Raw genomic sequence first — 22,320 nt, forward strand, 5'->3', positions numbered from 1 at the left:
TTTGTTTTTTTTTGACATCAGAAGAAAAAAAGAGAGAGAAGAAATAAAAAGAATTTGGTTAGGTTGGCTGACTAATTTGGTTTTATCATTTTATGTAGTGTCATCAAAAGTCAAAACTAGTTAAACAGTGAAGATTTGAAAAAACGACGTCGCTTTGGGGATATGTTAATTTTAAACAGAGACGATTTGAAAAAGACGTCGTTTTGGGGATATGTTAATCCCTTTCCGAAACATCATCAAGTCTTCGATAAACCCTAGAGTCAGTCTCTCGTCTTCTCTTTTTTCTGTTTCTCTCTCTCCAAAATTCAGACCGGCGATTTTGAGCTGTTGAGGCTTTAGATACGACGATCAAGGAAATCGAATGGCCGGTGAATCAGATGCATCGACCATTGCGACTCTTTCCTGTGCTCGCTGCGAGAAGCCTGCCCATCTTCAGTACGTAATTACCCTTCTTCCTTTCTATTTGACTTGCATAGTTTGTGTCGATTTAGCTCCAAAGTTTCGATTTTTTCGATTACTGTTGCTCTTAAGCTTGGTTGGGGGATGTGATGCTGATGCCCACTTCGATTTCAGATGTTATTGATATCGTATTTGGGCATATAGTTTTATGTTTGTGTTTGTTGGCTCTTGATTTGGAATGAACTGTTTCTTTATGTTGGCAGGTGTCCCAAATGCATAGACTTGAAGCTTCCTCGTGAAGAAGCCTCTTTCTGGTATATGTCTGGCTTTAACCTTTTTAATTTACTTGGCGAGTCTATATCTATTTCCAAAGTTTTGATTTTTATCTTTCCATTCTTATGGTTACAGCACTCAAGAATGTTTCAAGGCAGCTTGGAGCTCGCACAAATCAGTACATGTGAAAGCTCAGCTGTCTTCACTTGTCAAATCCCTTCCCGGTGATCAGAACTCTGATCTTATTTCTCAAGGTTGGCTCTATTGCGTGAAGAAAGGCCAGGCTAGAACACCTAAGCTTCCTCACTTTGATTGGACTGGGTTTGTAACCAATATTTCCCAGTGTTGTTTCTTGATTAGATTTTGTGTAATGTTACTACTTCCTGATTTTGGACTTCTTATATCTTCTTGCGTTGTGTAGGCCCCTAAAGCAATATCCTATATCTACCAAGCGTGTTGTGCCTGCTGGGATTGATAAGCCTGACTGGGCAATTGATGTAAGTGCCCACCATTTTGTGATCTGGATTTATTGTTCTGCTGTACCAGTACTCCACTACTAGCAATGTTGAACTCGAGTTGATTCGACTTTGATAGTGTAGTGACTGATTATTTAGCTAATTATGGCTTCGTCTCAAGACTTGTACTTTTACTTGAGTTGTTATAAAACAGTTCCCTGTACTATGTCTGTGTAGATCTCACTTGTCTTGCTATGAGTTTATAGATTCTAATATTCCCGGTTTTACTTTCTACCATTTTCTCCAGGGGACTCCTAAAATTGAGCCGAATAGTGATCTACAACATGTTGTTGAGGTTAGTGATGCTTTAATACATTATAGCCTTTGTTCATTCAGTTGTCCTGAATGCGGAGCCATGATCACAAATCTTTTTTCTCATGGTCACTAACAATGTCTTTTGGTTGTCTTGTAGATAAAAACGCCCGAACAAATCCAGAGATTGCGTGAAACCTGTAAAGTTAGTAGTGCTATTTTCTTTCTTTTATGTAATGACATTGGATTCCCACTGATCTTTTTACAACATCTTCTGTTATCAGATTGCCAGAGAGGTCTTGGATGCAGCCGCTAGGGTGATTCGCCCCGGTGTGACTACTGATGAGATTGATCGAGTAGTTCATGAAGCAACTATTGCAGCAGGTTTGTGTCTTCTAGGATTTACTGTTTACTTTGAATCTTTTATTTTTTTTCTTATCCTTTTCGAAAGTCAATCTCTCAAGTTCATCACAGAAACACTATAACTATTGTATAATCTTATGTTCTGGCAGGAGGATATCCATCGCCCCTCAACTACTATTTCTTTCCCAAATCTTGCTGCACGTAGGTACTTCTTTTGTGTCTACATTATTACCTCTACCATGTTTTCCCTCTACTTCTAAAGTGTATGTTCTGAATATTCCCTTTCAGATCTGTTAATGAAGTAATTTGTCATGGAATTCCTGATGCGAGGTATGCTTTTTATCTAGACCTTTTTGAACCTTCTAACAACATAGCTAAAAGGACTTAGGAAATTTTATGCTAATCACTCATGCTTTAATTGCTTCAGGAAACTTGAAGATGGTGATATAGTAAATGTTGATGTAACAGTCTACTATAAAGGTTGCCATGGTAAGATTGTCTCCTGCAAAAAAATTGATATTTTTTTCTGATTTATGTTACCTGTTGAGATATGATGTCTCATGGAATGATGTTTGGGTAGGTGACCTTAATGACACATACTTCGTTGGAAACGTTGACGAAGCATCACGTCAACTGGTTAAGTGCACATATGAGTGCCTGGAGAAAGCCATAGCAATTGGTTGGTGCTAAGTTCTTACCTGTTCTACGCTTTAATGTTTTGACTGTAATCTATGTCAAAAAATTGAGAAGAGAGGCTGATGCTTTCTATGATTTGTCTCTTTCAGTTAAACCTGGAGTAAGATTTCGTGAAATCGGAGAGATTGTCAACCGCCATGCTACAATGTCTGGGTTATCAGTGGTAAAGTCTTGGTTTCTCTTTCTTGGCTGTTTATGATCATCACAGCATCTGTCAGCATAATTAAAAAAACTTACTTATGGTTAAACAGGTGAGATCCTATTGTGGTCATGGTATTGGAGATCTCTTCCATTGTGCCCCAAACATTCCTCACTATGCAAGTATCCTTTGTTATTTTAGAATTTCGTGACATTGTATGTTGTTGTCTTGTTAGTCTATTATTCCAGTGTAATTGTCCTTAACCTCAATATCAGGAAACAAAGCAGTTGGAGTGATGAAAGCAGGTCAGACTTTCACAATCGAGCCAATGATCAACGCAGGTGAGTTTTTTTTTTTTTTTCCATTCGTTAGATGTTTAAACTTGTTACTCCATTTACTTAACATAAGGACATTGTCATGATAGGGGGATGGCGGGATCGAACATGGCCTGATGGATGGACTGCAGTTACTGCAGATGGAAAACGCAGCGCTCAGTTTGAGCATACCCTCTTGGTAACGGAGACAGGTGTTGAGGTTTTAACGGCGAGGCTTCCTTCATCGCCGGATGTATACCCTTGGCTTACCTAGTGATTTAAGGGGCATGGTTCCTATTTCTTTTTGTGATTCATTGGGTTTGATTTGTAAACTTTGGAATATTAGTGTCATCTTTTTGCCATTCAAGACCATTTGATATCTGTTACCTTGTTGTCTTTGTTTATGTAATTTTATTAGTACTTTCATTTTGATTGAAATGTAAGAAACCTGTTTTTATCTGACTGAATCGTTAAAAACGGCTTTGTCTAGCTACAATTTTCACTACTACTAATCATCTATCAAAGTAGAAAGTAGAAACCATAATTCTCTGATAGGATTCATCTATTGCCGTCGGATAATAGATGATACATTACAAATCACAAGACTAAGATCACCGGGACATACTTACGGGGGTGTATTGCCAATACAATGTGAAGTTTTATTTTAAGAAAAGAAAAATAATATGTGATTTGAGATTTTAAGAAAAAACTTTTGGTGATTTTGGGAGATTTGTAAAACAGAAAAATCAAAACTTTTGGTGACTCACAACGGATGAATGAAGTCACTCGTCAGATCATCGATCTCTTTATCAAAACACAAACAAACACCATCGTTGCTATTTTACGGTCAATACACGAGTGCTTCTAAAATTTGAATGGCATGAACCTAGACCTAGTACTAATATAGTATATAAATCGTTAAACAAAGCTTCTTGACAAATCTTTAACAATCTAATGCACTCTCGGATTGTTTCCAACCAACACAAGTATCTGTTTATATCATTTTTTTAAAAAAAGCTAACTTTGTGAAATAAGCACAACTATTTCCTTATAAGAACTAGACTCACTTTTTGTGAGAGTTCATATTATCATTTTTCCCACCTACACACTTTTGTTTCAAGGGAGAAGGGATTGTGAAGATAAAACATTTTTTTTTGGGATAATAAATAGATGATACAGGTAGGCAGGCTTGCTAAGAATATAATTATAACAAAGAGGAAATAAAAGTTGCACAACAAAGTGACAGTTCCTGAGATCCTTCACTCAAGGACCTTCACACCTGAAACATAAACTCGGCTTTGAATCACACTGCCACCAATCCAAAACCCAGGCATAACCATTAAACCAACTCTTGGGTTCTCTTCTTTTTCATCCACAACTATGTTCTTCACAACACTCTCCATGTATGAATCAGAGAACTCACTACCCTTCTTCACTTGGAAGATCTTTGCAGCTGGATCAAACGAGTACGCAAGCCTGTGCAAGATCCATATCGACTTTGCAAGTTTTAAAAAGGCCTGGTAAAACGCGGTCCTCGGGTGCCCACCTCCTGTCACGTAGTCACGCTGGTCTAGATTTCCAAAGAAAGAAGCTTCCATCTTTGGGTGGACCAAGATGAGATACTTGCTCCTACAGAATATACCAAAGTTGGAATCAGGGTTAGTCCCTAGAGCATCTAGTGGATCCATGTCCTTCAGAGCAAGAAACTGGCGGAAGAAGGTGTCAGTGTCGTCATCAGCCATAACCGTCGTACTCTCTGAGTTAACTGAGAAATTCTTCTGCTGAAACCCACTGAACATCCTTTGGCAAATGTATGATTCAAATGCATATTTCTTGTGAGGCCTCTTGGCGTAAGCAACATCAGGTTCAATGGAATTGGCTGCAGAATCAAGATCCCATCCAGCAGCTTTCATCATGTTGATCAGCGGCTTGGAGAAATCGTGAACAGCTTTGGCAGCAGTTTCGTAAGTAGATATGAAGAGTTCAGCGGTTAAGTCAGGAAATTGCAAATTCCCATTATCTCCACCAGAACCTTCGTTTGTAGACATACCCCTTAACTTGAGATTCTTCTCAAGCTTAAGTCGTTTCTGGTTAGCTTCTTCAATCTTCTGGAGCATCTGAGTGATCTCAGAATCTTTGTTCTGAATCTCAGACTGAAACTTCTTCACCATAACCTCATAAGTCTTCAAGAGACTCTGCTGTTCTTGGATCTCTGCAGCTAAACGAGAGTCTTGTGGAGAGACACAAACAGGTTTGGGGTTATTCTCTCTGTAAAAATGCTTCAGTTCGGAAAGATTCTTGAGTTCAGAAATGACAACTTTATCAGCTGCCTGAATCTTCTCAGGATCGTAAGGGGTATGAGCACTTTGAAGCTCGATATAAGCAGATTTCAAAGAGGAAATGTTTCCAAAGAGATTGGAAATAAGTGCTTCCATAGCTTCTGGATTCTGATTGATAGACTCTTCCATTGGTTGAGGATGGACCTTTTGGTTGTTGTTGCTCTCACGGAGTTGGGTTTCTTTCAACCCACTTGGTAGCATACTTGAATCCACCAAACTAAAATGTATTCTCCTAATACTCTCTCTCTCTAATCCAAATTTGTCCTGCAAGTCTCAGAATCAAACTTGTGTTCATAGAAGTCTCAATTTGAAAAAACCAGAAAACAAAACTACTTCACAAAAGCAAATCTCTTGTTAAGACCTTCTTCGTTTTACAGATCTCTAAGTGAAAAATGTGAAATTTATCAAAACCCTAAAGATCTTTCTAATACAGCACATTCCCAGATTAAATTATCTTTCGCAAATTTTAGCAATTTACAAAGAAGTACATCTGAATCTAGAGAGAAGAGATCGGAAACGAAAGAGATCACCTGGATGTGTTCCGTGTTCACTTTTCAGACAAGCGAAAGAAGTTACGCGAGACAAGAGTCAACTAAGCTTTTGATCAGCTTTCACGCCAAATAAGTAGATGAGAACGAAACATCAAGCTCACGGTCGGATCCTTCGCCGGAGATTTAGCCAGAGGTGAAGGAAATATACAGAGAGAAAGGTATTATACGTTTTTAGGAAGTGAACGAATTGGTAAAGTATCTCTATCCCTCTCATTCATTCCTATTTCTAACTTGCTTTTAAAACCTCTAAACCACTCAGAGGGTTCCCAATAGCAGTGGTCCATCCAAAACCGGAATTCAAATCGGCTCGAATATAAACCGGATTGGGAAGCAAGAATTTTCTCAAATCCCAATTGTAATCTCTAGTACGTATTTGGTCTTTTCATTCTCTTTATCGTTCGTTAAGGTAATGTTGAAATTGTTACTCAAATCATTTATTCTCAGGTAAAGATCAGTCCTTTACTTTACTAGATTAGCTAGTATAGTATTCCCCCGTTTCAAAATATAAGATGTTTTAGAAAAGTTTTTTGTTTTATAATATATGATGTTTTCAAGTTTTTATGCAACTTTTAAATTAATTTAGTATTTTATATTATGCAGTATTATTTTTGATTGGTTAAACTTGTTAAAAGTAAAGACTTTTTAATCTGCGTGTTCTAGTTAAAACATCCTATATTATGAAACGGAATAAGTTAAAACTTAGAAAATAAGGAAAAGGAACGACCATAGCAAAATAAACAAAGGAAATAGGAAAAGAAAAAGGAAATAATATAGCTAACGGTCAACTTTAGCAACAAAAGGCAAAAGGAAAAGGAAAAAAAAGTCACAAACGCGTTAAAAAAGTCAAAGTTGTTTTGACTACCGACTTTGTAGGTTTAATCTCGATCGTTAAAACTTGTATAGTCAGATCTCAGCCGTCGATGACTTTCATTCCTCATCTATAAAAACGCGTATAATGCTCTCACTCTTTTTTGTTAACCCTAATCACAATTCACAACACATCTTCCTTATTTTTCCTTTGTTCCTCTCTGTGAAGTCTCTCTCTGAGTGTTAGTGTACGTTGGTTGTGACATTCTTCTCATCTCGTTTTTTCTCCTTCGTGTCTAGTAGGTGTGTTTCGGAAGCAAACCTGATCACCATGATCAGGTTTGCTTCTCCATGCTGCTACATCTTAAGGCGTTCTCACGGGTTCGTTTCTCTAATCGCATCTCAGTTTGCTTCTGAACTTTTACTTTGGTTCGATGTTTTTCATTCTTCTGATTACGTCGTTTTTTTGTTTTGTTTGGTTTAGATTTGTGGAGGAGGATCCTACGATATCAATCGGGGATGGCTTTGACATTGATCGTTGTCACTCTCATTCATTCTAGGGTTTGGTTTTAAAATTGAATCCTTCAAGGCTTTTTTAATTATGTTCATGCGATCTTCTTTTCTAGGGTTTAGTTTCTAACTTGTTGGTTCTGTTTTTCTTTCTTCAGGTTTGGATGATGGTTTTATCAATCAATGATGATGGCTTTGATGGACACGCTTCTTCTCTGTGCTACGTCTTCAAGGGTTTTGTTTCTCTCTCTCTATTACAGTATCTTCACTCGTTGTTTTTTTGGTGGTGACATTCTTCTATACTAGTTTTTTTTGTCAAACCTTCTATACTAGTTTCTGATGTTTTTTTTTTTAAATCGATCATTGGATTTTCATGACTTTCTTGTTTTTTTCCTAGGGCCTGGTTTCTAAATTGCACTGGTGGCTCTCTTTTTCTTAATATGTTCGTGTGATTTACTTTTTCGCTCTGTTGTTTCAGGTTATCAATGATGGTTTTATCAATCAATGATGGTTGTGATGACATTACGTTGGTTGTGAGAGGTCTTCTAAACTAGTCTCTGGTGTTTTTTATAATCGATCATTTGATTTCCACTTGCTTGTTTCTTTTCTAAGGGTTTGGTTTCTAACTTGTTGTTCTGTTTTTTTTTTTTTTTTTTTTTTTTTTTTTTTTTTTTTTCAGGTTTTAATTAGATGATGTTTTTGTCAACCAATGATGATGGCTTTGATGGAAATGCTTCTTCTCTGTGCAACATCTTAAGATTGATACTTGTAACTCTCATTCATGTTATTCTTCTACGGTTTGTTTTCTAAACTAAATCCTTAAAAGCTTTTTTATTAGCTTCATGCGATTTTTACCTCTCTTCGCTCTGTTATTTTAGATTGTGGAAGATGCTTTGATCGGTCTTTGATGGTTTTGATGGATCATTTTTTTCTTCTCTGCGCTACAATTTCAGGTAGTGTTCATCCTCTTAGCCGATTGTTTGCTCTATACAAGTGAATTAACATCTTAGTCTCTCTTTGATGCAGATCTTCGAGGCACCTGGATTACTGTGTGGGAGTTTAACTTTCAGGTTACCTCGCATCTATAAATCTTTTCGCCTATCGATTGTTTTATTTTATATTGGCTATTGATGATCCTCTGTTTCTTGTGTTTCCCAGATGTTCTTGTGGTTCCCAAACACATTCAGATGAGAGATGCTCCTCAAATTGTTTCCTAGCTAACGAGAGTTTGTTCTCAAACTTTGTCCTTTTTAACTTGTTTTTCTTGGTACGCTTAAAACTGAATATATCTCTCTCTCTTTGATGCAGATCGTGGAGGCACCGGGACAAGTATAGTTATATGCAAATCTTTCTTCTTCTGGTCTATCATCTTTACAGGTTTCTTCTGTGCTACATCTTTCTACTATCATCTTCTCTATTACAAATTTACAACCACAAATTCCTTTGTTCTGTTAATGTGTCAGTTATTTTGAAGGACACCTTTGATTGTCGTCGCTTCCTGTTAGTCTGTTACCTCTTTGACGGTCTCTTCTATCCCTTTGTTTTATTTTTAGTGTTCTTTTTGATCAGCTAATGTTTTCTTTGGATAAATTTTTATGTTAGATTTTTTTTTGTATATAAGCTAAAAGATATCTTCTCTATTTGATGCAGATCGTCGTCGGGTCGAGGCACTAGGATTGCTATGTTGAATCTTATCTTCTCGTTTATCATCTGTTTAGGTAAGGTTCTTCTGATATCTAATCGTCTTTCATCTATTTAGGTAAGGTTACATCTTTTCTCTTTCCCCCTCATGACTTTCAGAGATTTGCTATTGTTGGTGATGTATATGGTTTGTTCTCATGTCTCTTATTTTGTTTTTTTTTGTTGCAGTATGTGGAAAAACACTTATGCTGAATTATTGTAGCTGGACTTGGTGGAGATGTGATCAGGTTTCCTTCTCCTTATCTCTATTTTTGCCTTTCTCTGCTTTTGCCTTATTTCTATGATTTAAATGCTATCACGGCCTGCTTTATTTTGCTTGTTTCTGGCACTGACGGTGATCGTATTTGTAGGTGTTGGAATGAGTTTAACGTGATGAGTTTGATTTTTTTGTTGATTTATATGGTCAGTGAAAAAGAGAAGTTGAGATCGTACCGAGAGAAGATTTGAAATGGCAAAATCATGTATCTAAAAGACTGCAAGCTTTGGGTAAGCGTACAGGTGACAAAATTTTGATTTTTGACCTTTTAACATATAAATATGAAGAAGCACAAGTGAATTCACATAGACGGTTGTTTGTTTTGCTGGTTTCTGGCATCAATGGTGTTCAAATTTTAGGTGTTAGAATCATGGTCATTCATGATAAATATGTTGTCACTTGGAGGTCTGAATATGTTTTACTCTGGTTCTCAGATAGATCTTATAATGTCAACAAGGTCGATCAGTCAAGAACAAGGTTGAAATCAGAATTCATTATCCAGTTTGATGATTTGGTGATTGTCATTGGTATGATTGCTGCTAAACTAGTCTTTATCAAAACCCACTCTTCACTCTCTGAGTATCGGTTGGCATATATATTATGTTTAGTGCTTGCCCTAATCATTTACTTGGGTGTAATGTTTTGCAGGTGCTACTAACAAGCCACACAGGAGTTGGATTAGGATGATGCATTGCTTAAGGAGATTGGAAAGAACATTATCTGTCACCAGGATCTTTATATCCACCAATTGCTAAGAAACACAGATTAGTTTATTATCACAACTAGACGTATTACAGTTTCAAGTCAAGTAACTAATAAGCTTCCTTATGTTGCAGGATATTCAGGAAGCGATCTTCAAGCACTGTGTGCAGATATTCTTACCATCCAAGGAAATCAAGTAATAAACCTCTTTCTTTTAAATAAGTCTCGAGAATCAATTCTTGAAGTGTCTTTTGAGTTTGAACGGTTTGATCAATATATGTGTAAATGTAACAGGTGAGACCGCTACATCTGATGATTTGGTGATTGCCATTGGTATGATTCCAGACTTTATCAAATATCATCTTCACTCTGTTGGTATGTTCTGTTTTTGCTTGCCCTAATCATTTGCTTGGATGTAATGTTTTGCAGGTGCTACTAACAAGCAACCGAAGATGGCTGATACAGTGCTTAGAAGATGGTAAGAACATTATCGTCACCAAGATTATCATTTTAAACATATCATTTTTAGTCACTCTATTTATTCACTCTATTTTAACCTCTTCGCTCTGTTATTTCAGGTTTTGGATGATGCTTTTATCGACAAGTGATGCCTTTGACTGACCGTCCTCAGGCGTTTGTATGGGTTCCTTGCTCTAAACTTATCTCTATTATTTGTTTCTGAATGTTCACTTTGTTTATGTTGTGTTTTTTCTTTTAATTACATGTTATTTACTTGTCGTTTTTGTTGCTTCAGGTTTTGGATGATGCTTTTCTCTATCAATACTGATGGCTTTGACTGATCGTCCTCAAGCGTTCTCATGGTTTTGTTCTGTACCTCTAAACACATCTCTATTATTTGTGTCTGAATATTCACTTTGTTTCTGTGGATTTTTTGTTCTAGCTACATGTTATTTACTTGTTGTTTTTGTGTTGTTTTTGTTGTTTCAGGTCTTTGACTGCTCTTCTTCAGGCGTTCTCATGGGTTCCAATTGGAATGGAGTATATAGTAACTCACAGCTACAAGCTTGCGGCCAGGTAACAAGCGTGGTATCTTCAAATTATATGGATTTTCACTTGCTTGTTTCTTTTCTAAGGGTTTGGTTTCTAACTTAATGTTCTGTTTTTTTTTCATCCGGGTTTTGGATGATGTTTATATCAATCCATGATGGCTTTGATGGACACGCTTCTTCTCTGTGCTAGGCCTTCACTCTTCAGGGCTTGTGTTCTATACCTCTTAACACATCTTTTACTTCTTGTATATGTTTTGTACCTTACGTTTCTTTCTTCCTCTTGCAGGTCTTTTGGAAGCAAATTACTGATCTGATCATTACCTTCTTCTACATGCTACGCCATCTTCAGGCATTCTCACGGGTTCCTCCTTGCTCTAAACGCATCTCTATTAGCTTCTGAAATTTCAGTTTGGTTTGTAAGTAATTACTTACTTGTCGTTTTTTGTTGTGTTGGTTTAGATTTGTGGAGGAGGATTCTACGATTGATCGGTGATGGCTATGACGGATCCTTGTCACTCTCATTCATGTTATTCTTCTAGGGTTAGATTTCTAAATTGAATCATTCAAGGCTTTTTTTATTATGTTCATCCGATTTTTACCTCTCTTCTCTCTGTTATTTTAGATTGTGGAGGATGCTTTGATGGATCTTTTTTTCTTCTCTGTGCTACATCTTCAGGTAGCTTTCTTCGAGTTTGTTTTCATATATTTTCCTCACTAGCTTCTTCTTTTTTCTATTAACTGAATTTTGAGGTTTGGACTGTGCCATCAGGGAGTTTTCAACATGATTTAGTCATTTTTTATTGGATGTTTCAGGTTTCAAGTAATGTGCTCATCTTTCTAGTGACGCTGACATCTATGTTTTAACTCGAAGGCCTTGTCTTTTGTTATAGATAGTCGAGGTTTTATAAGATAAAAGCATCAGGTCACTATCTGGTCTCTTTCCTCATTTTCCTCTGCTTATCTTATGCTGCATCTAGTCATATTGTTTGATTCTATTCTCAATGGTTGTCTTAATAGGGATGATTCTATTCCTAGTGTTTGATCCCTATTACATATGCTTGTGATGATAGCTTCTTTTTATTCAGTATATAATACTTCCCTTCATTGTAGTTCTGTTGACAATGCAAAAGAGGCATGCTCCTTTTTTTGTTTTAGTGGCATCGTGGGATGTAACTTTATTTTTTTTTTGTTTATCTTTTTCTGTTTTGGTTACTACTATATTTCATGGAGATGTGATCAGCTTTCTTTCCCCTTGTCTGATTCTGAGTCTGCATCTTTTCTATGGTTTAAATAGTAATCACCTATGCTTGAGATGAAGTAATTATCTTTGCATAGGAGTTTGAATGTTGCAAAGTGGAAGCTCTGTGTCTGTACATCATGGGTTTGTGTGGTAGGTGTGGGGATGTCTGAGAATACGGTATTTGTCTTGCTTCTTTCTCTTCTTTTTTGATCCTACATGTGGAAGGAGACTGTGATGTTGGTAGGTTTTTAAGTGATATTTTTCTGTTTAGGATTGGTTACTTCACTGAATTTGTTAAGGCATTAACTATATACTAAAATCCTCTTTTTGATCCTTTTTTATGTAGAGAACCGTAGCATCTCCATCTTCAGCTTCAGTTTCCTGCAAGCAAACCTGCGAAAAAATCTGGAAATGTCCACGATGATAAGTTAGTAGAGATGATAAACGCAACAGTAGCGGATAGAAGCCCATCTGTGAAATGGGATGATGTTGGTGAGTGTCATTGTTATGCTTGTCTTCTTGTTTCCATTTTTTAATGCAATATGTGGAAACACACTTTTGCTTAATTATTGCAGCTGGACTTGATGGAGCTAAACAAACAACCTTTACTGGATATGGTTATATTACCAGCTAAGCGAAGAGATTTGTTCATTGGACTCCGGAGACCAGCTAGAGGTAAAATAACCATATCCAGTAAAGGTTGTTTGTTTAGCTCCATCAAGTCCAGTAAAATTTCTTTGTCGTCAAAATGGGTGTGTGCTTTTTATGTTAGTGTACTCTTAAAGCTTCTTGAAATATTTCTAAAAATTCAAACAGACTAACTGATTTTTCTGTACTAATTCAGGTGGGCTGAACAACTAGTTAAAACGCTGTTTCAAGTTGCAATATCCAGGTAGCCTTCTGTAATTTTAATGGATGAAGTATGTACTTTTTCCCCTTTCATGTCGTATATGTTAATTTAATTAGGTAGAGAGAGAGAGAGCCTACTCTTACCTGAGTTTTAGACAATACCATGTAAGTTGTATTTGAGACGGAACTGCTCCCTGAATCGTGATCGTTCATGATAAACATGTTGTCAGTTGGAGGTCTGAAAATGTTTTACTCTGGTTCTCAGATAGATCTTATAATGTTAACAAGGTCGATCAGTCAAACAGAAGGTTGAAATCAGAATTCATTATCCAGTTTGATGATTTGGTGATTGTCATCGGTATATATATTCTGTTTTTTTTTGCTTTCCCTACTCATTTACTTGGATGTAATGTTTTGCAGGGGCTACTAACAAGTAAGAAGCCATATGAGTTGGATGATGCAGTGCGTAGGAGATTGGTACGAACGTTATCTCTGTCACCAGGATTTGCATATCCACCGATTGCTAAGGAAAGTATCTGTTTATATGCATTTTATCACTTGGTTAGGAGAAGAGAATACATGTACCATTGCCAGATTCAAAAGTCAGAACACTACTATTTAAAACTAAACTGAAGTGCCAGCGACGACATTGATAAAATCGTCAGAGAAACCGAAGGCAAGCTCCATAAATTTTGTATAAGAAACACAGATTAAATTATTAGCACTACTAAACGTGTTACAGTTTCGAGTAAAGCTAAGAGTCCGAATGGTGACCGCGGTTTTAGTTTTGCGGGGAAAGTGGTTTTAGAGTACGGTATGTATCAACTGCGGTACAAGTGGTTTGCGAGACAAGTGCGGTTTATACAAAATAAGCGATACAGAATGATATTTGATTGGTGAAAAAACTATTTGCAGTTCAATATTAATTGTGTGAATGGTAAAAAAGGAAAAGCGGTGCGGATTACATATATTATAAATAAATTTATTAATAATTAGTATGTTTGTATATTATTGTATGTTATGAATTAATAATAAAAATAATTATATTTATAAACCTTAAATACTATAGTTGATCAATTTTTTTTTTTGACATATTGATAAAAAGTTCAACTATAAAAAGATACAATTTTTTTTTTTAAATTATTGATTACTTTGATTTTCCCATAACATACTTGCAATAATATCTCTTATTTGCGTCATAGCTTCTCTATCTGCTATTTCTGTTGCATCCATGTCACCTATATCATGCTCAAAATTTTGGTTGTTGTTCGTCTAAGTCATTACATATGCAAAATCTGCATCCGAGAAATTTGAAATCCTGATGAAAATATGTAGTCCCACTATAGCCATTACCACTCTTTTCTAAATTTGAACATTATATCTTGGAAAATCAGAAAGTATTCTCCACTTCTTCTTCCGAACTCCAAACGTTCTTCCAATAACAGAACGTAAAGATGCATGACATTGGTTGAACAATTCATGTTTATTCCTTGGAGGAGGAACAAAATAAAACTGGGACATATGATATTTCGGCCAAATCTCAAACCAACATCTCTTTGAACTTCAATGTGCCCGCATATCCGTAAAAACATAGCCACACTTTCTTCAATACTTATATTTAATGTTGGTTGTAGACCATAATATGTTTGCAACATATTACACAATGTCGTGAAACATGGAAGTGACATCCGTAATAACTGAAGACAAGCAGCAACATCATGTTGTAGTCGATGCCATATATTTCTCCATCCCAAACCTCCATCAGTTTGGGCTGGTGCTCTTTGTATCGATCATAATAAGCCAAAGCTGGTTGAATTACTAACTCTTCAAACTGTTCATTTTCCGAATTCCACAATTCAACTCTCTCTTCGTAACTTATATTGTTTGGGTCTTGTGATCGCAACTGACATATATGAAATGCCTGAAATTACAAACGATATTTCATTAAAGATAAATTATTTTAAAATCTCACAAAATACATAAAATTCAAAAATTAACTTATAAAATATAAATCACAAAAAAAACATAAGCGATATTGATTAAGCACGGTATTATTCATCTCCTACATCACTTTGATGACTTTCATTTGGTTCTTGTGGGGTTCCCCAAATATTGAAAAGGCCTCTTGGTCTAGGTGTTTGTGGCATTCGTCCAGATTCAAAATAATTAGTGAAATCGAGACCAGCTGAAGTTTCGTGTTGAGTATTCCTCACATTTTCACCTCAGTCACCTAGTGAAAATCCATATTGAACATTTGTTGGAGTTGTTCCAGATGAACCGCCTTGCTGAAAATTTGGTGTTTGTTGCCACGAATGTAAGTTGGATAGTGTGCTCCACTGTGAAGTATTAGGTGGTGTTCCCCACTGTGGATGAGCATTTGGTGGTGTGCCCCATTGTGGAGCATTTGGTGGTGTGCCCCACTGTTGATAACCAGGACCCCAACCACCAAGTGGATTTTGCCCTCCTAAATTATTACCTACAGATGATGGACTACCAGATGATAAACCTCCTGAATGCGGACTCCCAAATGAATGACCTGAGCTTAATTGTTTGGGCACATCTTGGTTGTTTCGTGTAACACCAGTCATAGCTTCTAGCAATTGTAGCTTATCTTCGTCAGTGCTTCCTGCTATGTCAATAAAATACTTACGCCAAAAACTAACTCCGTAAGTGCGTTAATGCATGCCCAATAAAATTTTGTGTACTTTGGTAGGTCTAGCGAAATGAATATTGCTTCCGATTTTTTAAATTCGTCATAATTATCTTGGTCAAAACCGCCAGGACGAAGTTGTTGAAAACTTTGTCGTTGAAATTCTCTGTACCCAGCGATGGTGTCTTGTATAGTTGTTTCAAATGATTGTCGCCTATGATTTCCTCGTGAACCACTTCCAATAGATACTCGAGAGCTTCCCCTAGATCTTGTATGTTACTCCCACGTCTAGCAGTCGACTGCAAATTTAGTCTACTTCGTTGTTGGGTTCTGGGAGCGGAGTGTTGTAAGGTTTCATCGTCATCAATAGTAACATGATACACTTCTTCTTCTTCTTCTTGTGTCTCAGGAACTTGTGTTTGTGGTTCGTCATCACTTTCGGCATCTGAGTCATAAAGATTCTCATCTCCATCTCCATGCTCGTTAAGCAATTGTTCTCTTCTTTGACGAGAGGAGTGTTGAGATTGTGATTGAACATCATGTAATGCGAGACATCGTTTCATCACATCCCAAAACTCAGGCGGTTTTCGGTTAAAGCTTTTTGTTAATTTGCAGCCCTAAAATTAAAGTGGATTAGTTTTAAAACCTAAATTTTTATACATAAGTTGATATGCAAAAGGATAATGTGTACTTACAAACTCTTGGTCCGCTCACCATAATTCAGATGCATATATCATAGATGTATCAGGATCAACCGTTATCCCAGTTTTATGCATAAGAACCTTCCATCTTTTATAGTTTTTTTTGAATTCATCCAGCTTGTTTTTGAAGAAACCATAAGTTATATCCATGTTGAACGCTTGATTGAACTTTTTAACCATATACTCTCTACCAATCGCAGTAGGATTTTTAAGAGTGTAATTAGACATGGCAATTGCTTCGTCAAACAATTGAATTAATGTTTTTTCTTGGATGTGCGACCATTTGTACTTGTCTTTGTTCTACATATATCATTTATACAATATTAACAACCAAGTAAATTTTAACTAATATAATATTTTCTAAAAAGGCAAAACATATATTTACCCGTACTATTGTTTCTGTAGGAGGAGTTGTAATTTCACTTGGATTTGCTCGTCTGGAAGGATTTGTATTTCGTCGACGATTAGATGACATATCTACATTCATAATAATTAAACAATATGTTATAATATTCACTAAAAATACGTTTCGGAATATATATATGTTCCCCCGATGATGAGACATTATTTGATAAAATAATTAAATTGTTAACAAAAAAAGATATATTTTCCAAAAAATACAATCATAACTTTTTTTTTAAAACCAGTTACTTATATAAAAAGGGGAGCTATAATGGTTGAGCACAATAAATATTATAATTGTTATATAAACTTAGGCATATATGTGTGTTATGTATAATACATATATATATATAGATTTGCACATGATATCTTATGAAAAAATTTACATATTTTAGAAAATTTATAATAATAGTAAATATTAAAAAAAAATAATCTGAGAAGCAAATTATTACTTTTTATAATATTAGAATCTTTATACATTTAATTATATATGCTTGGTATAAAATATATGAAATACATAACTTATTCTAAACTATTTATAAATTGATTAAAGTACATAAGTTATAACTTTAATAAATATTTCAGTTTTTTAAGTTATTTTTGTTGGATAAAAATTATGTTAATAGTATCTAATTTAAAAATAAATAATGTGATGATCAATTCAAATTTCTTAATAACCAAAAAAATACAGTTTTAAATTTATAATTTTGTGATAACAATAATAATTAAATTATAAAATAAATTACCTTCAAAGTGATGATCCTATTTTCTGGAGAGAAGAAAAAAAGAAAAGGAACAAAAGAGAGAAAGAGAGAGAGATATTTTTTATGTGTATTCATTTGTTTGCTTTCTTACCTTTTATATATGGTTTCTATTATTTTTTAATTTTTTATTATTTAGAGAATGCGGTTTTATTGGACCGCTATGTTTTGTGCAGATTGTAAAATTGAAATGCGTTATTCTATCTCTTATGTATTATTGTTGTTTTAAAATACGCAAATCATTCACTTTTAAAAAAACAAAAAACGTACACTGATGGATAAAAGTGATGATTGGTGACTCATTAGCGTTATTGTACTTTTTATTTGAAATAGGCAAATATACATGTCCCCATTCAACACCTAAGAAACAGTACAAATGGGAAGAGCTTGAACGTTGGAACTCAGAATTTGACCCCAATTTAAATTTTCTGTTGGATTGTTTGTTTCTGTTGTAAATTTGAGGTATGGTTGTAAAAGTTAAGAAAGAGAAACAAAAACAAAATATTCAAAAAATTTTCCACTCTTAAAAGAAGAAGAAAACTGATATTAAGATGGGTAATGTGATTGTGGAGTGCAAGTCTAAGTCTAGTAAGTCTAGCAAGTCTAGCAAGTCTAAGTCTAGTAGTCTAGTAGTCTAGTAAGGTCTAGCAAACGTAGTAAGTCTAGTAAAGTCTAGCACACGAGACACGACCCTCGGAGACAGTGCTGAGGGTAAAATCGTCATTTCGTAAAGCAGGTGAAGACTTACGAAACGGTCTCTGTAGTGAAGAGAAGAATTTTGAAATTCAAGATTAGTTTCTTCGCTCTTCGTCTCTTTCTCTCTCCCTCTCTTATCTTAAACTCATCGTTGCTTTTGCTCTCTCGCCGTCGTCTGAGTCGGCAAAAATGAGTAAGAAATCGCGAAAAAAATGAGTAAGAAATCGCGAGAATCTGACGCTGACGATAGTGAGAAGCCATGGACCCTGGCAGATTTCGAGATCGGGAGACCACTGGGAAAGGGTAAATTTGGCAGAGTCTATCTCGCTCGAGAAGTTAAGGTCACTCTCTCCATTTTGTTTCAAATTTACTCCTGTAACTGTGAGATTAAGGTAGTTTTTATGTCAATTTGAGCTTTTGGAAACCCTAATTGGTTGCGAATTTTGGGGATATATGATAATAGAGTAAGTTAAGCGGAGGAGCGTTGTAAAAGGTTTGAAACTTACTTTTTTGGGGTTTCAGTTTTGGCTCTTACAAAGTAACAAACCATCTTCTAATTCACTATTTGCGGGTCGTGGTTTCAATAATGTAATTCAGACTTTGGAGATTTTATTAGGGTTTACATAATATTTTGGTTTGGGGATTTTATTAGGGTTTACATAATATTTTGGTTTGGGGATTTTTTTTTAGGATTTCTATTTTTCAGACTCTTGTAAACTAACGAACGATGATGGTTTCTTATTATATGATGTGCAGGTCTGCCATGGTTTTGAACTTTGAAGGTGAAGAAGAAGAAGACACGAGTGCTCACCGAAATGGCTCTAAGATTCATGAAGCTCGCCAAAAAGTTCTCAGGAATATATAAAAAAAAGATGGAGACAAGCCTGTTTTGGTAACATAGTGTGTCACCATCTCTCCTTGTATTCTTATGAACTGTAGATTAGAATAACGCTTCCTTTCTTTCCTTCACGACCTGTTTACCGGGTTTGGTGAACAAATGTCTCTGTGTTATTAGGGAGCTATAATGAAATACCTATAATGTATAATGAAAGAAAGGAAGCGCTATTCTCATCTACGTTCATATGAATCCAAGGATGTTAAAAAATTTGAGAGAGACGTTGGAATAATGCTGGGATAGGGCAGAAGCTGTTCCAGGAAGATCAAAAAAAAAAAATGAAAACAAGACTGCTATGGTAACATAGTGTGTCACCATCTCTCATACACATATGAGCTTTATGCGTATCATATCAAGCCCATATGTGCATGAGAGATGTGACACACCATGTTACCAAAACAGGCTTGTCTCCATCTTTTTTTTTTATCTACCTGAGAACATTTTTATCTTCTAGAGATTTAGAAACCTAATTGGTTGCGATTTTGTTCACATTTATGATATAGAGCAAGTTCATAGTTAGGCGCTCAAAGTGATATCCTCGGCCTCTACGGTTGGTTCCATGACGACGATGAAGGCATTTTCTTGATTCTCTCGAGTATGCTCATGGTCATGGTGGTGAGCTCTAATCTATGGCCTCCTCAAAGAGAATGGCCATCTCTCTGAAAAGCAAGCAAGCCGCCACTGTGAGTCTCTCCTCCTCCTCGCTTGCTCTCTCTCTCTCTCTCTCCTATCTCAATTATCCTGCCTTAAGATCATTTATCATTTCGTTGCAATGTTGGTTCTGCGTGCTTCTCAACCACATTTGCATTATCTGTTTCTGGCACTGGATAATTGTCATTGGGATTATCTGTTTCTGTGCAAGTGATTAAATTAGCTTAGCTTGCTTCATCTTTGTGGACAAATCAAATGGATCTTTCTTAAACTTTGTGTTCTCTTATCTTTTTTCCTGGATTTCAGAGTACATTGTAAATCTCAGTCAGGCACGAGCCTATTGTCATGGAAATCTGTGATTCACAGAGACATCGTACCTGAAAACGTTGTTGCTCGATCATGAGGTATGTTATGTGTGTATATTGGTTATTGTAAAAAATATACATTCAAGAGGTAAGGAGACGGCTAAACTTTTTATCTTTGTGGAAATTGACAGAAGAAACTTAAAACCGCAGCTCCTGATGAGCTTGTGCTTGTCCAATTTAATGGTATGCAGAATTCTTCATATCGATCTGTACTTTTCCTACTACCCCAAATGTTTCAGCAGAAGCCAAACATCTTATCAGTCAGGTACACCCAAGCTACATCATTATACCAACAACATCTCTCTTGCTCTTGACTAGTTAGTTAGATATTAAGCATTAACATATATGGATGTTTAAAATCTGTTGCAGCTTCTTGTTAAGGAGGATCTCTCAGAAACGACTCTCCATTGATAAGATCATGCAACATCCGTGGATTGTCAAGAAAGAACGCAGATCCTAAAGGTGTGTGCCTCAATTGATTTGATGCTATTCTCCTAATCTCGGGTCCTTTGGAATTCAGAGTTCATTTCTTTTATATAAAAACTGGTCTATGTTTTCACCTATATGTGTTCTGATCGTATGGAATTGGCGACATACGTAACTACCAAAATGATGAAATAGTTACATAAGTTTTCGTCCCTCCTAAACAGGCTGAAGAACCACACTCCAGGGTTATCCTCTTAACATAAGTTTTTGTTAAGGCATTAATTATATACTAAAATCCTCTTTTTGATCCTTGGTCAGCCTCACTCTTTATCCGGTAGCGACATTGATAAAATTGTCAGAGAAACCCAAGGCAAGCTCTATAGATTTTGTATAAGAAACACAGAGTAGTTATTACCACCAGACGTATTACAGTTTCGAGTCAAGTAACTAATAAGCTTTCTTTATATTACAGGATACTCAGGAAGCGATCTTCAAGCACTCTGTTGGCATATATATTCTGTTTTTGCTTGCCCTAATCATTTACTTGGATCTAATGTTTTGCAGGAGTTACTAAGTACTAACAAGTAACAAGCTACAGGAGTTGGATGATGCAGTGCTTAGGAGATTGGTAAGAACATTATTGTCAGCAGGATTTTCATATCCACCAATTGCCAAGGAAAGTATCAGATTATATGCATTTTATCACTTTGTTAGGTGAAGAGAATATATGTACCATTGACAGAAAACTAAACTGAAGCGTCAGCCTCACTCTTTATCCTCTGCGTTCCGCGGAAACGGGTTGTTCGGGTCGGGTTGTTCGGTTTTTTTCTAATTCGGGCTTTTTCAAATTTCACCGAATTGAAGTTAAATTGAAATACGGTTCGGTACGGACGGTACTCGGGTTAATCGGGTCCGTTACCTAATTTAATTTTGCATCAAAAAACAATTTCTAGTTCGGTTTAAATAACCCGAATTAAAAATTTTCTGAAGTAAACAACAAAATACAACCTGCTAAGTTCATGTACTAGTAGCTTAAAGTTGTGTTAATGAGTTTAAATGCTTTAAGCTACTAGTACAGATTGTTACATACCATTACAGACCATTAGAGAAGCTGCTAAGGTAGCATTTTATCTAGTTTAAGCTAGCATTACATCAAAAAAACCAATCCATCAACAAAAGCATGCTACTTCACATCAAAAAGTAGTCAAAAGAGCAGTTTCAAAGTCAGTACTATATCATCCATTGTTAACGCTGCATTCCGCATCAAAAAGGACAAAATACGCAGCTTCCTACCTGTGAAAATCATAACAAAAACAATGTTAATCAACAACAAAAACAAAATTTATATGAACACTTAGTAAGAACCACAAACATACCTGTCATACTATGAAGAATCATGGAATAGCTTCCGTTGGATTTCGAGAATCTACACAATAAAATAGATGCAAGAAATTAATACAACTTATAGATATCAAAAGATTTGTTAGGATAACTAAACCGAGAGAAGTTAAACTTACCAAGAGACTCAAAGAATTCAACTTCCTCCAACATCTGGGCCAAGTTTGCCACGGCTGCTTCTCCTTTATACGAGCTCTTTAACCATTGTTGGGTGCACAACAATACCTCAACCATGTAAGGAGTTAGAGAGCTTCTGTAAGGATTCAAGTCCCTTCCACTTATACTAAAAGCTGATTCTGAAGCAACCGATGGGTCTTGAATTGCTAGAACATTTCTAGCCATTTCTGACAAGACTGGATACTTTGGGCTATTACGTCTCCACCAATTGAAAACATCATAACACATCCCCAACCTATTCTCTACTCGCGGCTCAGGTTTCTCTGCTAGATACTGTTGTAA

At 35.9% G+C, this 22,320-nt stretch overlaps 2 protein-coding genes, 2 long non-coding RNA genes and 1 pseudogene across 15 annotated transcripts; 3 read left to right on the top strand and 2 right to left on the bottom strand.

The window, feature by feature from the left end:
* The first annotated feature begins 126 nt into the window (after positions 1 to 126).
* LOC104783075 (methionine aminopeptidase 1A) lies at positions 127 to 3,440 on the top strand. Of its 3 annotated transcripts, none has more exons than XM_010508159.3 (15): positions 127 to 435; positions 663 to 713; positions 808 to 993; positions 1,094 to 1,169; positions 1,435 to 1,482; positions 1,600 to 1,644; positions 1,724 to 1,823; positions 1,952 to 2,003; positions 2,091 to 2,132; positions 2,230 to 2,291; positions 2,383 to 2,481; positions 2,588 to 2,661; positions 2,750 to 2,819; positions 2,913 to 2,978; positions 3,062 to 3,440. In XM_010508159.3, the coding sequence occupies exons 1-15, from the start codon at positions 362 to 364 to the stop codon at positions 3,223 to 3,225; spliced, it is 1,209 nt and encodes a 402-aa protein (XP_010506461.1). In that variant the 5' UTR covers positions 127 to 361; the 3' UTR covers positions 3,226 to 3,440. The 3 variants fall into 3 exon arrangements, with proteins under 3 accessions (XP_010506461.1, XP_087367368.1, XP_087367367.1); XM_087511242.1 differs by having other exon boundaries at positions 201 to 435; positions 1,952 to 2,007; XM_087511241.1 differs by lacking the exons at positions 2,913 to 2,978; positions 3,062 to 3,440 and having other exon boundaries at positions 201 to 435; positions 2,750 to 2,884.
* A 533-nt stretch (positions 3,441 to 3,973) lies between these two features.
* On the bottom strand, positions 3,974 to 6,059 carry LOC104783076 (protein GRAVITROPIC IN THE LIGHT 1). The gene is made up of 2 exons (XM_010508161.3): positions 5,821 to 6,059; positions 3,974 to 5,554 (listed from the first exon to the last, which is right to left on the bottom strand). The coding sequence occupies exon 2, from the start codon at positions 5,489 to 5,491 to the stop codon at positions 4,211 to 4,213; it is 1,281 nt and encodes a 426-aa protein (XP_010506463.2). The 5' UTR covers positions 5,492 to 5,554; positions 5,821 to 6,059; the 3' UTR covers positions 3,974 to 4,210.
* Positions 6,060 to 6,814: 755 nt separating this feature from the next.
* LOC104783083 (uncharacterized) lies at positions 6,815 to 13,836 on the top strand. 8 transcript variants are annotated; one of them, XR_015597356.1, is made up of 30 exons: positions 6,815 to 6,951; positions 6,988 to 7,029; positions 7,133 to 7,209; positions 7,317 to 7,392; positions 7,637 to 7,698; positions 7,838 to 7,926; positions 8,037 to 8,111; positions 8,185 to 8,228; positions 8,317 to 8,384; positions 8,467 to 8,535; positions 8,622 to 8,681; positions 8,809 to 8,876; positions 9,028 to 9,086; positions 9,267 to 9,345; positions 9,550 to 9,642; positions 9,764 to 10,013; positions 10,112 to 10,150; positions 10,247 to 10,295; positions 10,396 to 10,454; positions 10,572 to 10,638; positions 10,766 to 10,852; positions 11,114 to 11,188; positions 11,287 to 11,367; positions 11,450 to 11,503; positions 11,641 to 11,749; positions 12,414 to 12,559; positions 12,643 to 12,742; positions 12,912 to 12,959; positions 13,337 to 13,393; positions 13,483 to 13,836. It is a non-coding gene; the product is annotated as an uncharacterized LOC104783083 (long non-coding RNA). The 8 variants fall into 8 exon arrangements; XR_015597361.1 differs by lacking the exon at positions 12,643 to 12,742 and having other exon boundaries at positions 9,267 to 9,357; positions 11,718 to 11,749; XR_015597359.1 differs by lacking the exon at positions 12,643 to 12,742 and having other exon boundaries at positions 13,483 to 13,669.
* Positions 13,837 to 14,993: 1,157 nt separating this feature from the next.
* On the bottom strand, positions 14,994 to 17,490 carry LOC104783081 (uncharacterized; annotated as a pseudogene). The gene is made up of 4 exons (XR_767156.2): positions 17,416 to 17,490; positions 16,653 to 16,744; positions 16,262 to 16,567; positions 14,994 to 16,183 (listed from the first exon to the last, which is right to left on the bottom strand). The product of XR_767156.2 is annotated as an uncharacterized LOC104783081 (transcript).
* Positions 17,491 to 18,210: 720 nt separating this feature from the next.
* On the top strand, positions 18,211 to 21,338 carry LOC104783080 (uncharacterized). 2 transcript variants are annotated; one of them, XR_015597362.1, is made up of 9 exons: positions 18,211 to 18,467; positions 18,883 to 19,018; positions 19,525 to 19,704; positions 19,979 to 20,076; positions 20,169 to 20,302; positions 20,407 to 20,499; positions 20,782 to 20,833; positions 20,936 to 21,091; positions 21,178 to 21,338. It is a non-coding gene; the product is annotated as an uncharacterized LOC104783080 (long non-coding RNA). The 2 variants fall into 2 exon arrangements; XR_015597363.1 differs by having other exon boundaries at positions 20,229 to 20,302.
* The last annotated feature ends 982 nt before the right edge of the window (positions 21,339 to 22,320 follow it).

The sequence above is a fragment of the Camelina sativa genome, chromosome 4 (assembly GCF_030686135.1).
Source record: "Camelina sativa cultivar CO46 ecotype springtype chromosome 4, ASM3068613v1".
Taxonomy (NCBI): domain Eukaryota; kingdom Viridiplantae; phylum Streptophyta; class Magnoliopsida; order Brassicales; family Brassicaceae; genus Camelina; species Camelina sativa.

Excerpts from the sequence above, each read along its gene's own strand:
- LOC104783075 (XM_010508159.3), top strand. The coding sequence starts at position 362 with ATGGCCGGTGAATCAGATGCATCGACCATTGCGACTCTTTCCTGTGCT. Across the intron at positions 2,292-2,382 it reads CTACTATAAAGGTTGCCATG|GTGACCTTAATGACACATAC; the intron begins GTAAGATTGTCT and ends ATGTTTGGGTAG. Across the intron at positions 2,662-2,749 it reads CAATGTCTGGGTTATCAGTG|GTGAGATCCTATTGTGGTCA; the intron begins GTAAAGTCTTGG and ends ATGGTTAAACAG.
- LOC104783076 (XM_010508161.3), bottom strand. The coding sequence starts at position 5,491 with ATGCTACCAAGTGGGTTGAAAGAAACCCAACTCCGTGAGAGCAACAAC.